Source organism: Chrysoperla carnea, chromosome 4 (assembly GCF_905475395.1).
Source record: "Chrysoperla carnea chromosome 4, inChrCarn1.1, whole genome shotgun sequence".
NCBI lineage: Eukaryota > Metazoa > Arthropoda > Insecta > Neuroptera > Chrysopidae > Chrysoperla > Chrysoperla carnea.
In genome coordinates, this window is record NC_058340.1 from 64,773,544 (window position 1) to 64,794,792 (window position 21,249).

The 21,249-nt window shown below is 27.8% G+C and overlaps 1 protein-coding gene across 1 annotated transcript; it reads right to left on the reverse strand.

Annotated features, from left to right (window-relative positions):
• Window positions 1-13,907: 13,907 nt before the first annotated feature.
• Window positions 13,908-19,559, reverse strand: LOC123298511 (probable cytochrome P450 301a1, mitochondrial). The gene is made up of 9 exons (XM_044880540.1): window positions 19,094-19,559; window positions 17,782-17,898; window positions 17,638-17,714; window positions 17,041-17,242; window positions 16,537-16,699; window positions 15,729-15,898; window positions 15,587-15,665; window positions 14,883-15,098; window positions 13,908-14,257 (listed from the first exon to the last, which is right to left on the reverse strand). Exons 1-9 carry the CDS (start codon window positions 19,528-19,530, stop codon window positions 14,147-14,149), a joined length of 1,572 nt encoding a protein of 523 aa, XP_044736475.1. The 5' UTR covers window positions 19,531-19,559; the 3' UTR covers window positions 13,908-14,146.
• Window positions 19,560-21,249: the final 1,690 nt, after the last annotated feature.

Consider the following 21,249-nt stretch of genomic DNA (forward strand, 5'->3'; position numbering starts at 1 on the left):
TCTTCGTTTATTAATTAACCAATTAATTTATTATCTTAAGCACACACACACATACACAAATATAATTTTTTATTTCACTTTATTAACTTTATGTTAATAATTTAATTAACTCGCCACTTTATTCAAAACAATAATTCACGGTTCAAGTTTGTTTGTTTGGGAATCGAAACACTTGTGCTGAAATAATGAGAAAAAATTTTATAAATTTTTGTGTGTTAAGATACCGTTTGTTTTTTGCGTAATATTTTTTTTAAAATTTACATAAACAGAAGTTATTCGGCTTAGATGTTTACAAATTTTTACTGTGGTGTTAGATTTATGAATACTGTCTCATTCAATAAGATAGGAATGGGTTCAAGGTAGTTAGTTCACTCGTTATAGTCAAGTCAATGTAACGACAACAGTGTACAATACTGAGGACATTGTATCTATACAAACAGGGTGGCCTTTTTAATATATTATGGCTAAAAGCTCGTTTTGAAGTTAGCCTTAAAAAATTACTTATACAATAGTTGAAAAGTTTGATGGGAGATATCATGTTCTGACATCAGAAGGACCTAGTTCATCAGTTTGCTTTTATAATAAATTTAGATTCTAATGGGGTAATTTTGATCCAAAAAGTATAAAAATCAGGTTAATTTAATAATTGGATGCAGAGTTTCTGAGATATCACAATATTTGGATCGATTTTAGTCCGTATCTCAAAAAATATTCGAACAGTCATCAAATGCACCCGATTTTTGTACTTTTTGGGTCAAAATTACCTTATATACTGAGTTTTATCGAAATTGGAGTTAAAAATAATTTCTGGTTTTTTCGCAATTTTTTTAAGGAGTACGTACCCCTTTGAAAAAATCGAGAAAAACGCAAAAAAAATTTTGTTTTAGAATTTAATGAAACTCGGTGGATGGGGTAATTTTGATTCAAAAAGTATAAAAATCAGGTTATTTTAATGATTGGACCTAAAGAAAGTTACAATTATCACAGTCAGCGATTATCATGGGCAATCTTTTCAAAAAATTAAAATCCATAAAATTATGACAAAAGGGAGGATAAATGAGGGTTTTAACGTGTTAGTCTTTATTTTTAAAGGAGAAATTGCCCAGCAAAGCGGGCGAGTACTTGCTAGTAATAAAAAATACATTTTTATTATATGCAGTGTTAAAGTCAAACCCAACAAAATTCAATCCAAGTGTTTCAATTTTCAATTATCTATTATATACAAATTAAAAATATATTTAAAACTAGTCAAATGTTTTATTTTTTTGTTGTTGTGTAGAACAAGACACACCTATTATAATACCTAGACATAGCAGCCTAAGATTTATATTCAAAAATATTTTAAAGAATGTTTTTTATAATATTTTTGAACAAGATTTTCCAAAAAGAAAGAATTGAATTAAATATACAGTGAAACTTCTGAATACCATATAAAGAAATTAGTCAAGGTCATTACTGAAAGATTTCGGTCCAGAACTGTATCCATTCGACGAAAAAACAACGACTCTGGCTTATATTCTACGGAACTTTTTCGAACTTGAAATAAATAAAATGAATTGGCAACACTGTGGTCCTTTGAACAATTATACCGATTAGATTAACGGATCATTATTTTATAATCGACTCTACAATGATTTCCACGCAGTTAATTTAATTCCCAGTGTTAGGAATTATCCACCCAATTACGACTTCCTTTCAAAACGCAGCACGTTGCGAAATATACAACCAAACTAATTTATTAATTAAAGAAAAAAGATTTTAATGAATGATATAAAATATATAAATTTGAATAAAATCAATCTATTTAGACCGATGTCTAGGTCAAAAAAAGAGTCATAACTCCGATGTAGAGTGGCACACATGTCAATTGTTGGGAGTTGCCTGAAATAACAAAGCCTAAGTCGATAATTTTTACTTCGATAACGATGTAAACCAGAAGGGACAATTGTCCCTTCCAAAAAGTTAGGCAGAAAATCATTTTACTTTCTTAAGCCGTAATTCGTAATATAGCCAGGATACAAAAGTTTTAAAAGGTCGGGAAAATAATTTTGTATTTAGTAAAAGAAGATAAATAATTTATAATAGTAAATAATAAATAATAGTTTTTCAAAATCGTATGTGAAACTCATCAAAACTTTTGGATTCAATTGCAAAACCAATCAAATATGTGTCTTTGGGTTATCTAGGGTCTAAAAATATGAAAATCAAGCTCATTTGGCTATTAAATGAATAGTTTTAGATGCATATATTCAGAATTGTCAAAAAATAAAAGCATTTCGTGCAGGATTTTTGCCATATTTCACCATAATCATTCGCCTCAATTATTAAAATGTACCCACTTTTTTTTTAAAATTTGATACGTTGAAATTATTATATAGATTAAGTTTAATCTTTTGAAAAAATACGTTTTAGATTATATGCTCCATAAGAGTATATGAGGTTGTATTGAAATGAGGTAAAATTTTTGTCAAATACTGTATCATCAGAGGCTTTGCACACACAATACTCGGTGTGTGATCAGTTGTTTACAATAATCTACTATAGTTGTTTCTGTTACAACCACAAGACGCTTCTATACTTTTCTTGGCCACGTAATTATTTTGATGACCTTTTGTTGATCAGGCGAGTCGAGTAGTTATCTTACAATCGATATGTGGAGTTCGATATTACGATCCAGTTTTTAGACCAGATCCCGGTCTAACACATATGTATATTAGATAAAAAAAATAATATCAAAATATTAATTTAGAAGTTTTTTTTTTATATTATTAAGTGATACATAACGCAGTTACACACCAAAAAATAACTGTTTTTTTTTACTTGTCTTTAGAGGTGTACACGTTGTATCAGTAGAAGAAGTGCTGATGAAATGAGTCAAGAGAGTACTTATTATTATTTCAAATGGTGATATTTCTCTCCAAAACTATTCAAACACAACTGCTTGCTCTGATCAATGGTGTGTTTTATTTTTTTAATTGCTAAGAGTTAATTAACCTTATCAGATAGATATAATATTATATGTAGGTATATGTTACGGTCAAAATGATAAATCCAGTTATAATTTGTCATTTGAGTAATAGTTTCGGATGTTTTGTTATAGGACCTCTCACTGATCGCTATCGAAATAAGTTGTTGTGTATTATTCATGGCTATTGTTCACAATAAAAATGAGGCTAGAATGTCGTTTTTCTCATTTCCTTTTGAATTTTATCAAATCGAAAAGCCAAATACGAAAAAATACAATTATTTAAATATATTTCAAATTTCGACGACAAATTTTGATCTAAAGTTTCGACAACTTTTTCTGTTTTTTTCTCGAAAATTCGATTTTTCTTTGTCTCAAATTTAGTATGTGTCGTTTCGAGTCACTAAAGATGGAATAATCAGAATGAATAAAAAAAATTCATTTTGGCACAGTATTCTAATAAAATTTCCTATAGTAAATAGGTTTTAAGTATAACTATTTCACTCACATCAATTGTTAGAATTACTCCAAAGAAACATATATATATCCTATTCCAATAATTCTCAATGAAGTTAACTTCGATCAAGATTTAACGAATGGCTTTTTTTTGCTAGACAATTTCTAAGACAAAAGATTCAAAACTGAATAAGTAACAAGTTTTTTAGATATTTAAGAGCGAACCAGACTCTTAACCAAAGTTAGTTATAAATTATATTTCTGTCAATATTTTCAAAACTTTGATTATTTAGAGTCTTTATTGATTGGATTAAATACTTAATTTATAATATTAACCATAACATATACATATTCATTTTATTAGGGCCATTCAAAACGTTTATAATGTATATAAAAGTATTAAGTTTTATTATTGAAATTATAAAAATTGTTTTATTTGAATATGCGAGATACCACCAGCCAAGTGGGAAATTTGAACTTTATGTAAAGATAAGAGAAATAGTTTGTGTGTTTTTTATGAATTAAACCAGCCAATTGGATATTTAAATATTAATTTTATTAATAACGAGCAGTTACCCACTAGCTTTGCCGGGCTATTCAATTGCAACTCAATTGTTATATTGAGCGCCTCAAGCTTTTACAAATAGTGATGAAATATGAGTGGCTCCTACAAAATTGTTTTCTACTTTTTAGTACAATAAAAGTTTGTCCTTAAAAAGTATTTTTAATTGAAATTTTTTTTAAATCAAAAAGCCCATTTTGCGTCATGAACTTTAACGACTCTTTGTAATGAGTAAAAGTACTGAAAGCCTCTTATTTACCGAATGTTAAGTCACAAGCGTTTTAATTATTTATTAACGTTGTAGCAACGAATTTTTCTTTTACTTTGTGTAATTGGATAGCAACATAAATTTGGGTTCATGTTTTAGAAAAAGTCTAAAATCAAAGTTGTAAACATCTAGAATAACTTCCATTGCAAGGTGGATCAATTTTTATTAAGTAATTTCAGGGTATGGTTAAATTTTTCGATTTTGTACATAGCATATACCTTTGCAGTCTACAAGCCCATGCTAAAATTTTTCAGGTAAAATGACCCACCAGAAATCAATCATATTGAAAAAATGCTCTTTTATGTAAAAGTAAGTTTACCCATGCACCATGGCATCAGTTTTAGCATGGGCATTTAGCGGTACAGGTGAAAATATGAATGTCACCCTTTGGTGTCTCAACCCTGCATCACTAAATATGTACGGCGTTGCTGGATACTAACTCTGCATGAGTATTCGGAACAAAATACATAAATAAATCTGATAACTTCCGTACCGGAAGTAAAAACAAATTATCTCGTCAATTGCCGAAGCCCTACGTGATTTATTACTGTATGGCATTTATGTAATTTGCTTCGAATACTTATGCAGAGTTTGTATTCAGCAACGCCGTACTTATTTGCTGATGCAGGGGTGAGACACCAAGACAAGACTGTACCGTACAAAGTTGGCACCATGGTGCTTAAACTTGCTTTTAAATATAGGAGCATCTTTTTCAACATTTGATCCCTAATGGGTCATTTTACTCGAAAATTTTGGCATGGGCTTGTAGTCTTCCAGTCAAAATTCAAATGTATACTTGAGAATTTTTTTAATTTAGTTTATTATATTTTGCAAATTGGGTGAATTCATTTATAAAAAAAAAAAAAATATTTTGATTTTAACGTTCAAAATTTGAAATTTTGATTCAGTTATTTGAAATGTAATAAATTTGATTAATCTAGGTCAAACAATTCTAAAGTTATGACATAAGTACTCTTAAAACAAAACAAACTCATAAATCGCACTAAATTAATAAAATTTAATGAGATATTAAATCGATAATTTCTTCAAATTGAATTACGAAATTTTAACGAGTATTAACATGAATCACTAAAATTTGAAGTCATAAATTTAAGTTCACATATTCTATACCAATTTAGTGTGATGTTTGAGATGTGGATATTGTAGAAAATTGGTATGAGACCTGGTAGCATTCTTTCTTTATTGATAAGGAGGAAACGTGTCTTTCCCCTAGACAGCGGTTGCGTTAACTACTATGGGATGCGAGCTAGTAAAGATTTCGAATTTCTATTTGGCAAATCAAAATTACATTCTTTTATTATAAAAGTTAACCATAATAAAATTTCAGCCACAATAAAATGATTTGAAAGCTATTTTCTTTTGGTTTAGGCTATTTTCTTTTCTAGGAAATTTTAGAGAAAACTTCGAAAACTTGTTCAATTCGCGGGAATTGAATTTCCCGCCTGGTTTGTTGACACGCGTACCAACATCAAAAGTGGAAAATGTATGAACATTAAGTCATATACCTCATTATTATAAGGCTACTGATTATAATTAAATAAAATATTTGATTTCAGAAAAATGCATTCTATTGAATAAAACAAACTAATTCCACCATTTAAGAAATTTCAAGGGTGGTGGAAGGGCGGCAGTTTTGGCAACTGCCTAGGGGCGGAAATATTCTAAATCCGGGCCTGATTAGAATAATGTCTCGTGTGAAGTTAGTAACGGCAAAAACTGTCTGGCATTTATAATTTAAATTGCTTAAAGGACTTAAAAAAGATTTATAAACAATAGTATTCAGATCATTTGAAAATTAACGCTTTTCGCAGTTTTTTTTGAGAATGCTTACTCGGTAACGCAACTTGTAATATATATTTTCCTAAAGAAAAAAAATTTCCAAAATCCAGTCAACTCAAATATTACAAAAACTAAACCTTTTACCTTTTAACGCCTTGTCGTTTCCAGCATAAAAATATAACGATTTAGTATAAGTAATATTTTTATGGTGGGAGCGTAAAGCAGTAAAAAGTATATCATATTCATTATTATCTGTATAGGAAATATTCATACTATTGTGATCGTTATCATCAAATCTGCCAACTTTTTGATCGTCTTAACTTTATGATTTCAAGAACGTATTCTATTTTAAAAATATCTTCGCATTACTTTAAATAACATTAAAGATATCTAAGAAATTTTCAGGGGTGAGTTTGAACTTTATGGGACAAAAACAATTCGCTCAAAAAATCAAAAATTTCGCGAAATTTTCTTTGTATATTTCTATGATTTCTATGTTAAGATTGCCTAATTTCTGTTTAAAGTAACACACGATCAAAGCAGGTCTCCCTCTCTTGTTTATTAGACCATAAAAACTTCAAATTTTCTCAAAATGTCTGTTGAATAATTTTTTTTTGGACGCCACAAAAATTTAAGAAAAAATCGTAAAAACAAATGAATTTATCAAAAATTGAATTTAAGGATTGAAGTTTTTTAACAAAAGCCTATATTTACATTGTACAGGTAAAACAAAAATATTATTAGATAGTAAACAAAATAAAATTGAATAACTTGAGCTTTTAAAATTAAGGTCTCTTATTTTATTGTGACTTCATTAATCTTTCAAATATTCATCCAAATCCTGTAGTTACTTAGTACAGGCATAATAAAAATATATTTCGATAGTATATAGAAATGAATTTTTAACAACAACAAAATTGAGGTCTCTTTTATTTTGTGACATCATTAATCTTCTATCAACTAAAGCTTATATTTATTTAGTACAGATAAAATAAAAATAATTTTCGATAGTATACAAATGAATTTCCTCAAAAAAAATATTACAATATTTTAGATTTTTTTAAATATAAACCTTTAATTTATGAATTAATTCTCAATCAAAAATTGAACCACCCTACTTTTTGTATAAGTGGTACAGGTAAGCTAAAAACAATCTTAGACAATAAAAAAAAGTTTTAAAAAAGAAAAAAGAACACTAACAATACCCTTAATCAAGAAAAAGAACGTAAACTCTCAACTCTCAAAAAAAAATATTGTTTAGTAAACATATATAAAACACAAACAACACAAAAACCAAAAACGAACTTCTATTCACACTCTCGAAAAAATCTACATTTTGCACTCAACTTCAAAAGTTTTCTTTAAAAAAAAAATAACTTTTCAAAACACTTTTCGCATCAAAACATTTAAGAATTTTCTTCTACCTCCATTTATATAAAATTTAAAAATAAAAACATTTTTTGAACTGAGAGTGTATCTATGTGTATATACAGTGAACTCTTAAAGTTGGAACTGGCTCCAAAAAACATATAACAGTCTGAACTGTTTTATATATTTAACAAAAGGATGAAACATTCTAGAGAACATATTAAGAGAGCGTTGCTAAACAAAGATGCAAATATATCTTATTGTAATGGTGTTTTTATTTTCTTATACTTAGGTTGCGCGCTTGGAAGTGTTGCCATCTAGATGATAAAGATAGGAAATATTTTTATGTGTTAAATTTATATATATATTTATATATATATATATATATATATATATATATATATATATATATATATATAAATACCTATATAAGTGTAAATTAAGCAGGGTTTGGTATATTAGGAAAACCATAAGTTCAGCCAGGAACCAGTTGATGTATTATAGGTCAAGTTTAGGTTAGGAACTATTGATAATAGTTAACTGAATAACCTAATTTTGAACTTGAACTGGGTCAATTTCACTAAAGCATTTGTATTTTAGGTAAAGTTTAGGCTAGGAATTATAAATTTAAGATATTTTGTAATATACATTATAATATGTATATTTTTCTTCTCACTTCTACAGTGGATATAGTATATGCTTTAAACAAACAAACACATACATAATATATGAAACGTATAAATTTAAGATATTTACAATAACTGTGTAAATATTATATACTATATAATGTTTCTAGCCTAATTTGCGCCCTAAAAAGTTGTTTATTTTATTATAAGGAACTTTTTTTTGTATTTAAACTTTTGTTCTATCTCTAACGGTTTACAAAATGGGTTCTACGAATTCAAGACCATTTTAAAACTTAAACTCACTTTTTACGTCCTGAACATGCTATAAAAACTTCAGTTTGATATCTTCCTTCGTTTTTGTATTATCGTGATGATGGCAGGGCAGACACACAGATGGACAGACAACCGGAAATGGACTAAGTAAGATCATTTTATGAACACCTCTATACCAAAATTTGGTTCGTAGATCAATATTTTTAAGCGTTACAAACTTGGGAATAAACATATATAGCATACTTTGATATAATATTTTAGATATGAATACGGAATATAAACAAACTTGGGACTAAACTTAGTATATCTTCATAAACAGAATGTTCGATTTACATCTAGGCATATAAATATCACGAGTATAACAGAATGCATGCGTTAAGCAATGCATCTAAGTGAGAGTTATTATATACATGTGTTGAAGCTTCGATATGCGTTGAGATAATTGTAAGACGCTTGGAAAGTGGGAGTTTCCTGATTGAATAGATGAACTATAACAGATAAGCTACGATACAAGTTACTTTTTCAATTTCAAATAACACCTATAATACCTCTTACTTAGATGTATTGCTTAACGCATGTACTCTGTCATACTTTTCTGTGATATTTATATGCCTAGATTTAAATCGAACATTCTGTATATTACATATAGTATATAAAAATTAAATAATTTTTCATGGGTTTAAAATTAAGATCGAACTATAATTTAGTTTTTTTACACAACCCTAAGAAAAACATATATATATATATATATATATATATATATATATATATAAAAGTAGTAAATATACCTGTGTATAGTATACAATACATATACCATACCCATATGTATGTATGTAAAAGCAAACTCTTATTCAGGTGTTATCTAAAATTCAGCACTGTTTCTTAATCAAGCATTGAAGTTACCATATAATTGTATAACGCATTACACATTTACTATATACCTACCATACAAACATACATACATAAGTATACCTACATTATATGAGAACATACATACATTCATATATATATTTATTAAATATTATATTATTCTAGAAATATTATTATGATTATGATTATTATTACTTATTCAACTTTGTTACATTACTTTACCCAGAGTATACGTACATATTATTCAGTCAGTCAAAAAATATTATTGTAATAATTGTAACAACTTTCAAAATATGTATAATAAAAATATATCATGTAAATTTATTTAATATTATATTTTTTTATTATAAATATAATATTAAATAAAGACAATAAGATGTTTATATAAAAAAAAATAAGTTTAATATTGGGTACTTTGTTTAGGTCATGGAATTAATGGTATGTTTATCTCACTTGTGTGCATTTTGTGTAAGTTTTAAGAACAGATTGTCAGCATTATTTGATTTTTTTTTTGAGGTAAAAGAAAGCGTTTTGTTCTCTTTATTCATTAAATAATAAGTTTAATATCTTGAAAGAATTATAAGTTCAAAATTTTTTACAGAATATCCTAAATTACTTCCATTATTCTTTTTGAAAGAAGGACTATTAGCCAAAATGGACAATACAGGCAAAATAATGTAGAAATTGTAATTAAAATAATATAAAAGTAATATTTTTGAAAGAAGGACTATTGTAAGGAAGTTGTAATAATAATAATAATATACAAGTAATATTACAAAAATTATAGTCACAGGACTAAAATGTTTTGTAATTTTACTAAATAAACAACCAACCAATTGTAATTTTACTATCGTGTATTGTGATTTTAATAATAACATGTACTTTACTTTAGTTTGATAAAATTGAGTGTTCATGTTTAGAAAAGTCATTATATAATTATTGCAAATTTCAAATAAAAAAAAAAACGTATTATTGGGAAAATCATTTTGTCATGCGCCAATCGGTTGCTTAAAATAGAACTATGATAACAAGCTTTAATTTGACTTCAACAGACGTTGAATAAATAGATGGATATAAAGGAACCATAGTAATTTACAACAAAACTTTCAAAAGTGTTAATGAACTGCCTAAATTAAATTGACTTCTAGTCATAGCGAAATCGACTGACAGTGGAGACACCATTTCATTGAACATTGTATAGCTGAGCGAATTAAAGCATGGATATGTTTGTTGTTATTTTAGTGATAACTTAGCTCGAATACAGGCATGGGCGAGCTACTTTAAGTCAAAGTCACCATTGTTATAACTATATTGTGTGCCATAAACTTTATTGTGTATCTTTTTATTCAAATTTGCATGGCTTATAGAGGAAGAAGCAAGACGAGTATACCACTCTTCTACCTATCTCAGTTTCTCTAATAGTAATGAGAAAAAAAATGTTGCCTCTCTGTCTTACTCGTATTTTAGTTTCAGAAGTCCGAGGGACTTCTGCAAGTTCCGGTTGCCCATGCCTGCTCAAATACATTCTTAGATCAATCTAACGATACAGTATATCCCAGGATACCATTAAATGGAAGTTATATTCATATTATAAATACATCTATTTCACACTATTACCTTAATACCATCAATAATTATTCAATTCCCTTTATATACAATAACAACACTCTCAATGTATGTATAATCAGGCATTAGGTTATTCATACTTCTTATAGTGCGCCTTAATGTATACACAGATAGTGCCTATTTCTTTCTCTCTACATTTACAACACACAGGTAAGTAAATAGGTACTCTATACAATAGGCCACCTACCTGTTATAAACATACCTGTTGACTTGATCACGTGATGCATATAACGTATAAACATTAGAGAGGTATATTAAAATTGAAAAGAGATGGAAAAATCATAATATTTTTATAAACATTCAAAAATGGTTACAAGAAAAGTGAGCACTTTAGAACGTAAAATAGTGTGTGATATTTGAGTCCTTTTATTTTTTTTCGCTTCTACCTCGGAAAAGTATTTTAGTGTATTTCCATAATTTTACGTGGATCACATATCCAAAAACTTTTCAAACATTGTAAATTTTATTTTGGCGTTCATAGAACTAAAACCTATATTTTTGTGAACGTAATGGTACCTGCCTTCGAGCTTTCGATTTACGGAACACTTCTAAAATCGAGAAAATTATCATATTTCAAATAGAAAATCATGTACTTATTTCAAACTTTTTACCCTTATGCAGCTTTCAACTTTTTAATTTTCCTGATACAATTACAATCTTTAGTTTAAGAAAAATGAAACATGAATCACTTTAACCCGTCCCAACTTGCGTGGGCCGTTCGTTAATCTTTAGTCGCGTGATAATAGATTTCCTCAAATGTCCGTTTTGCAAATGCGTCAAATATTTCGTGTTTCAAATATAATTACATCACTAAGACACACTTACGTATAAAGTTCTCAATTTACTTTCTGCCATTCAACTAAAACTACTGATTTGAATGCTTATAGGCTTGCTCACTCTTACATATTATTTTAGCTTGAATGCTTGGCTTTAGCTATATAAGAGTTAAGCTAAACTAGTCAACTATGTTATTCTGCTGTTGTGGTTATTCTGAAAATTATAATAAAAATTAATTTTAATATTTTCTGTTATTCATTGCTGCTGACTGCTGTAGTTTAGATGATTTTTATTTCATTTATTGTATGTGGTGTGAATCATTCATATGACTTCTATATACGAGCAAAAACAAAAAAATTTCTTGTCTTCTAAATCCTTGTAATCCGACATAACTATGTAACGGTATAATTAGAACGCAGATTTATTATAAATGCATGAATTCTTCGCGGCTGAACTTAGAAAATGATTGAAATCTTATCACTTTGATATGTTATTTGTCGAATTACAAGGTATTCTTTTTCAAAAAGTTCCGGACTACAAGGGGTTTGTGACAGTTGGACAAATTCGATAATTCGACACCAATTTACAAAACGTTTGTCGGATTACCGCGGGTCAACCGTAATCGCATTATCTGATTTCGAAAAATGTAATAGTTTTTAATGTAGCTGAAAACACAGTCGATATTCGGAAACTCGGCTTTTGGTTAGAGCGACTGGAAAATCTGGCATACTTATTATTTGAAAATTTATATAAAATAAACTTAAACAGAAAACTTGTCAAGTTTAATAAATAATGTATGTTTATTGTTCAAGGAAAGAACAAATATCACAGATATTTCTTGTACACGGTGGTTAAAAAAATAAGTACTAAGAGTAATAATTGAAGAAAATATGACTTTATTGACGGAGCAAGGCAAGGCAAAAGAAATAATAATCGTTGTTTTTTCTTGTTTCTTGTGGATGATTATTTTAAATAATTTTTTTTTTTTTTTTTAATTTAAAAATAAAAATAATTTATATAAAAAAAAATAAATAAAACCTCAATGTGTTCTTCACCTTTTTTGAAAGCACTTTGAAAGAGTTTTGTGTTCCAGATAAATAACTGTTTAAAGGCGCCATTCAATATAAAAAATACTTTTTTTTAAATAAAAAAAAACCTACCTTCGAATAAATTATTTAGGAGGCTTGGGGTACGGACTTGTGTCTGTTTTAAAAAATTTTCAATTTTAAAACACTCAGAAAGCGTAATACCCAATTGACCTAAGTTGCTCATTTACGAACTCGACCTTACTTTTTACGTACTAAGCACGCTATAAAAATTTCAGCTTGATATCTCTTTTCGTTTTTGAGTTATCGCGATGACAGACGGACAAACGATAAACAGACAACCGGAAATGGACTAATTAGGTGATTTTTTGACCTGTACCAAAATTTTGTTCATAGCATCAATATTTTTAAGCGTTACAAATTTGGGACTAAACTTAGTATACCTTGGTATATTTCATATACATGGTATAAATTGTCTAGCGAAGACATTTAAATGTAACTTTTTTAGATACCTAGGATTATTTTCTTTAAAATAAAATCATTTTTCCATTCTTGGGAATGTATAAAATATTATTATGCTTCTAATTTGCTCAAGAAGAACCTAATTCTTCTCTATCCGGCTGTAAAAAGAGTCATTAACCGGTCGTAAAAAGAGCTATTAATAATTCGTAAACTATCCCAGTAGAATCTTTTTGATTTTCACGAGAATTGGGAAAAATTTCTTGACACGTATAGTTCAATGATTTTATTCTCATTCAATGAATTTATTTGATTTTGAGACTAAAAATAAAGACAGTTTTTTTAAAAGAGTGAATTTTTTGTTCTCTTTTATGGAAAAATAACGCAAAAACTACGAATTTAAGAAATTTAAATTTATATTTTGTATAAATATAAAAAAAAAAATATATATATATATATTAAAAAAATACATTAAATTTAGGTAGGTTGGTCAGTTTTAATTAGGTACAAAAATTATTTATATTTTATTGTCATGCAACGCTAAAATTTAAAAAATGTAATATTCCAATTTGAAAATATTTCATAGCGAAAACTTATTCAACTTATTAGACACTAATTGAATTGTATTGAAATTGAAATGTTTAAAACGAAAAAGCTTTTACTAGAAATAATTTCCAAATTGATTATCTAGCTTAATGATTTTGGAAAAATAAATTTAAAAATATTTTTAATAAAAAAAATGTTTTTTGGTAATCTACGCCAAATGATTTAACACAAATATAAACTTTTAAAATATTCAACAAATCAGTATCAGGAAATTAACTTAATTTAATGGAAAACGTTGTAATATATCCAATTTTATGGAGGTAATATCTGTGTAACTTTATGATTTCAAGTTCATTTTTCCAAGACCATTAGGTATGAGGCTTCAAATTGTGTTTTTTGTTCTCTGTTGAGCAATTAACTTAATAAATAATTTCACTAAATTTGAAAATGCATTCAAATCATTAATGAAACTTTAAATTGAGCAATAATAGATTTTGGATATATTTATTCTCTTTTAGTGAGCTTAAATTTAAGTTCACCTTCTGGTGCATACATAAAACTAACAGCATATTTCAATGGTTCATGATGATATTCCAATTTATATGATCGAATTAGCTGCAAAATAAAATTGAAGATTTAGTAAAAGAAATTTTGCAAAAATTAAAACATACAACATTAAAGAGCAAAATCTGGTATCTGAAGTCAAAAAAATTTATCGATTGACGTCTGGTATAAGTTTGGATACATAGGTGGTTTTCTTTTTCGATTTAATATTTAAGTTAATATTTGATGAAATTATGAGTAAAAAAAATGACAATATTTTAGTTGAAGCGTGATATTTAAACAGCAAGTGAGATTTTTTATTTTTTGATGCCGAAATCGGACCTATTTCTTCTTTCTTGGCTTGTTTTTTTCTAACGTATTTTTTGTTTTCTGATAGTAACTTTGTCAAATTTAACATTGAGCCTCCGTAGGTAAATTGGATTACAAGTTTTTTAATGTGTGTTGTATTTCCATTCTTCCAAACCTTTCATTATTCTAACTACTTTCACATATATTTCATTAATTTCCTAGATTTCTATATCGAAGAGAAAAGACCTTTGGAACTTTCAACGACTAAAAATCATCTCAGATAAATTCAGTCTTAAAAATAACTGACTTTTCAAACATATACCGTCTGTCTTCTTTGTTGGAATTACAAAAATATGTTTCCAAAGTAAATTCGGATTTAAAAACTTACTTTTGCTAAAAGTATTTGCATTTCTAAATCAGCAAAACGTCTTCCTAAACACATTCGTGCTCCATGTCCGTATGGTAACGATGCAAATGGATGTATTGTATTGTTTGAAGAGTTTTCTGAATGTTTTGATAGCCATCGTTCTGGCATAAATGTACTAGCATTGGTCACATAATCTTCCATATTTCCCGTAATTATTGTAGGAAACACACATTGAATCTAAAATGAAAATTTGTAAAATATCTCTGAAAAAGCCCATTTTGAAGTTGATGACAAAACTGAAATCTCATTTATTTTAACTTAGTAAAGGTAGTTTTGGCAAAGACAAAAATACTACATTTGGATCATCCTGGCTTCTTTGAATATTGGGAAAATTTAAATTTTTTAGATTTCGCTGATTTATATTTTGAATATAAGTAATATTTAGGGGTTTTATAAGTTTAGTCCAAGGTTTTTAGTAAATATTAAACAAATTTTTAAAAAAGCGAGCTGCAATTTCTATATCATTTTCTAGAGCTAAAAAGAATCTATAAATTCGAAAAGAAAAACTTGATCCACTAATATTACCTCCCAAGAAAATGCTCCTTTGATAATACTTTACTCAGTATTACATGAACAGGATATATAAACGAATCTAATATTTATTTCTACCTTTGCTTAAAACGTACAATTATAGATTTTTCGATTAACATCATGAAAATACTTACGCCTTTTGGTACATGGTAACCGCAAATTTCTAAATCTTGTTGTAAAGTTCGACCATTTCCTATAACTGTTGAGTATACCCTATAAAAACAAAATTAATAATTTAAGATTCATTGAAATCTATATCTCTATTTCTAAACTCACCTAAATACTTCTTTAATAAAAGCTTTTAAATATGGTACTTGTTCTAAATGTTTCGAGGTCAATGGTGTATTTGGATCTGGTAATGCTTTTAATAATTCTTGATGAATTTTTTCTTGTTCTTCGGGTCGTGTAGCTAATTGATATAAAATTGAGCAAACGGCCATTGAAATCTAAAAAATTAAAAAATTTAAAAACAAAATGTATACATCCTTTAAATTTCTTCGAGCCCTGAATGTATTTATTATACCATGTATATTAAATATATCAAGGTATACTAAGTTTAGTCCCAAGTTTGTAACGCTTAAAAATATTGATGCTATGAACAAAATTTTGGTATATGTGTTAATAAAATCACCTAATTAGTCCATTTTTGGTTGTGTGTCTGTCTGTTTGTCTGTCGTTTGTCTATCTGCCCGTCTGTCATCACGATTACTCAAAAACGAAAAGAGATATCGAGCTGAAATTTTTATAGCGTGCTGAGGACGTAAAAATTGGCTACACGATTAATTTCATCCGGTTGGAAATTTATCCACCCTCAAAAGAAAGTTATTTTTGAAACAGCCTTTCACGCCAAATGCAAACCACACACATAGCCCGTTGTTTGACATTACAATACAATTTTTTGCTCATGCGTTTTGAGTCAGCAATGGCCATTCAATTCAAAAGGGTCAAAGAAAGAAAAGCCTTTTTGAAGAGCCTTGGCCATCATTATTTACTTCAGAATAATTGGATTCACAGTCCATTATAGAGCTCAAAAAAATGGACTTTTCTTACTGAAACTTAACTGGGTATTAGAGTACCTACTTACCGTATCAATTCCAACTAAAATTAAATCTAACGCTAATACATAAGCAATTTTTGGATCTTTTTCGCTTGTTAAAATTCGTTCAATTAATGATAAATCTTTATCACTTGTAACATTTTTTTGTTTTAATCGCTGCATTGCCGCATCAATATGTTTCATACATATTCTAAAATTTAAAAAAAAGTTATAGTACAATCGAATTTTAGACGATCCTTTAATGTCTGGCATTTCTAAAGAAATTAAACAAATTTGTAGATTTAAAGCCACTGTACATTTTTTGGACTTATTTGCAGGAAGTTAACGCTTGAATTGAAGCAGCAGCTTGTTAATCCAAGAATACTTCGAAAGTGCGGTTTTAAAAAACTCAAGCTTTTTAAATAGTAGTAGATTCTTTAAATTTGATAATCATTTTGAATAGGCCAAGATCCTCTTATGATTTAAAAAAACACTACTTTCTTAGTAACGTATGCAAAAATTAGATTCCAGCTTTATGACTGATAAACTTACTCTATAAAATAATTCATATTTTTAACATATTTGGTCCATAGACTAGAAGGGATGTATCGCCAAAATGGCATTTTTAATTCTAATATTGCAACATTACGTAATGCATATTTTGCTGCATCAATAATCTTTTGTGTTTCTGAATCTGGTGATAAATTTGGATCTAAACATCCTAATCGTACATCTAAAGCCACACGTCCAATACCTGCAAAAAAGTACAAAAGATATTGCAAATTTTATTGCTTACAAAATTAAGAACAGAAAGTCTCCAACTTAATTCCTAATTCTAAAGGGTTTGACGAGTATTTGGAAGCATCAGCAATAATATTTATATATTTTTATATACAGAGTGGTCCAGTCTATTTTGGCTAATAGCTCGTTTTCAAGTTATAGACTAAAATGGTCCACTCTATATATACTAAGATTGTTCTTACGTCATGATGTATGTAACGTGTTACAAGGATCAAAAACATTTGAAAATTATTTTTTCATTAAATTTTTCTCTATTGGTGTATTTTGTTTCAATTTTCAAAAAAAGGAAAGCTCCCAATTTCTTAGTAATTTTAGATACATCTAAAATATTCATCGAAAATCACTTACACTCAAGTGCCCATTTATGGATTTCATTATCAAAATCACTTGGCATTTCATCATTTTCATCTTTCATTTCGTTCATTCTAAAACAGAAATTTTTACACAATGAAAATTTAATTTCATGTTTTAATAAAGTGGTAATTTTTGTACCTTTGTATAAAATCATTGGTAACAACTTCGATTGGTTCGATGTATTTCCGTACTGTATGCAATTGTAATACTGGTTTTTGTACTCTAGTTCGAAATTCACGCCATGGTTCTCCATGTCTAAAAAATATAATATTTCAAAATGTTTTTTTATTAAAATTATATAAAATTTCATATAAAATTTAGTATTATCACGAAATGTAAAGTATCAGAAATCAATTTTCATGCACTTTTAGCAATATAAATTTTAATTGCGAGTTCAGTTTTGCCGTTCCTAGCACCGTGCCAGATATTAATTTATAAATATGATTTAGTTTTATAATTAAAGAATTTAGTTTTAGTTTCCTAAACAGAAATCCGGTTTTCCGCGCTTATTCCGCGTTAATTAACGCAAAAGCTTTCAGGTGAAAAATGTACTTTATCCCAAATTCAACAAGAAAGATAAATATTCGAAAACTTTCGTACCAAATAACACTGTGCGTAGTCATAGTAGGAAGAATCAAATCGACAACCGCGCTCTCAGAGGATAATTTTGGCGTTAATGTTGTTTGTTATGACTAATTTTTAAGAGAATTTGCATAAATTATATTTCTTTAATGCAAATTAACATAATTACTTATTTAAATTTGTTAGAAAATAGTATTCAATTTTCAATGTAATATATATATATAGAATCCATAGACTTATATGCCTATCCATACAACTGTATTAATAAAGTAGTGTATCATTACTATGGTAACTGCCTCAAATAAAACTCAGGCACGGGGCTAATAGGTATATAATCTGAATGCTAAGAACAAATTCCTCGCACGTGAAGCTTTGACGTATTTTTAAATAATAAAAATATTTTTAAGAAATTCTTTCATCATTTTCAAGCAAATATTATGAAATAAAGAATATATGTTATTGAAAAAATTTATGAATTATGTATTATTTGCATAAATTTACATAAAAATTATGAATTAATTATCTGATTACCGACACGTCCTTCCTCTGGGTGAATATGAGGATGTATAGATTGAATGTATAAAGATATATACAGATATATTTTCACAATTTTAAGTCGAATGTGTCTTATATATTTTTGTCAAAAACTCAATAGTTAAGCAGTTAAGGGCACTATTACGTACATGTTTTGCGATATTGTTATTATGGTGACATTTGATTGTTTATATTTGTGCTTTTAATTTCGGGACACTCTTTAATTATCTTCAAAGCTCTTATTTTTAAGGAAACGTCAAATTTTTCAATTAAACAACTTTTGTAAGACACGTTTCAGGAAATTAAATAAAAATAATAGTAATTGAAAACTAACACGCCAACAACACCTGGTAAATCACCAAAGAAATCTTTACGAACAACACTCTTATAATACACTAAACACGGCATTGATGGACGATACGGCGTTGGACCTTCATGTCGATAAACTTTCTCAATTTCATTCGCATCGTAAACAAACAACAAATCCGGTCGACCAACTAAACCTGACAGCTTACAAATCTTTCCATATTCTTTATGTAATATATCACATACATTTGCGAAATCAGCAATTTGATATTGTCCAATAATTGGTAACAAACGCCATGTATTACCCAATAATGGTATAGGTCTTGGACCAGGTATATCTTTGTATGGTTTAACTGTTGCTGGAATTTCACTTGTTTGAGCGACGTACGATTTTAAACGGTATTGTTGATGGGTTCGTAATAATTTTGAACAATCGAATATCAGTTGTTTGCTATTAAATTTCATCTTGATTGTTGTATTTTTTTATACAGACACTACGAATTCATGTTGTGTACTGCTCAGGTGAGCATTTTAATTGAATTGAAATGCCAAGAAGAGAAAACGAAGGTCAATTGCCCCAAAAGCGGTTAAATACCATCGCCACTATATATTCACTATAGACATTTAATAATGTAAATTAGGTAAAATTTGGTTTGAAACACTCATATGACACCTGTGTACAATATATTTAAACAATTTTATATCATTTGAGTCATACTTATTAGGACTTCCAGCAAATAAAAAATATTTGCGCAATTTTGGTGTCACAATAAAAAAACAATTGGTCGCTTTGAGTGTAAATTATTATTTTCAAAGTAATTTTAACTCAAAAAAAGTGAAAATAAACAATTGACTGAATTAATTGCTGAAATACTCTGTATAGACATTGTTCAATATCAGTGTTGTTTTATTTTTAATAAATAATTGAAGTTTAAAAAGCAAATGTTTTTCAAAAATTTTTCACAAAACTCACTGGTTGAAGCTACTATACCTTAAACATATGAAGCTTATTGACTACTTTAATATGTATAAGGTATAGTAGTGGTAAGCTCAGTCGCCTGCGGTTACAAAGAATCTCGGTTCGAATCTAGCAATGTCCCGATTATTTTTTAATTGAATAAGTTATTATGTCATTTTTTTTAGATATTTGTTAAGAGATTTATGTTATTTTAATATCCATCCCTTGACAGAAGAGTGATTTATGACATAAGTAGGAAAGTAGTACTAACATAATTTGTTTTTTTGTGAAATAACATGTTCTCCTATTACAAAATCTTATAAAATTTCATTTAACAAGAATAAATAGCACAACAAAAAAACGAGCAAAATAAGTATTTTTTAATATTTTGTAATAGGCGAATATGTTATAAAAAAAAATGGGATACAATATATAACATATTCTCCTGTTACAAAACTTCAAATTTTATTCTTAATGAGCGATTTTTTAATTTGATAAATACAAATTTTAATATTTTGTAATAGGAGAATATGAGTGAGATAAACTATATGACATGTTCTCCTATTAAAAAGTTTCAAATTTTAGCATAATCAAGCCATTTGTACAAAATTTTTTAATATTTTGTAACAGGAAAACATAAGTGGGGTAAAATATATGGTATGTTCCCCTATTACAAAATTACAAATTTTAGTCTTAAAGAGCGATTTTTTATTTATTTTAGAACTACTTTGATATCTTGTAATAGGAGAATATGTGTGAGATTAACTAACTGTATATTCTCCTATTAAAAAATGCCATTTTTGTACAATATTTTTAATATTTTGTAACAGGTGAACATGATTTTAAATAGTGAGATATATTTATGATAATTTAAATTCCTACCCCCCGACAGAAGAGTGAGTTATGACATGTGTATAACTGACGTTATTAATAACAAGAAGGCGGGTTATATAGGTAATTTAAACTATAAAAAGAGTGAAAAATTTGTAACATCAGGAAAAATTCATTTAATCTAAAAGTAAAAATATAAACCCGAACCCATCGTACCTTGGTTTCATAGGCCAGTGCTATATCCACCCTGCCACCAGGCTTATATATAACGATATAATTAACTTAATACTTACCTCTATGAATATTAATAATTAGTTAATAATTTTGTTCTGAAAGGAAAAATGGGATAGAAAAAAATAAAACAAAATTTAATTATTATTCATTCATATTTATTT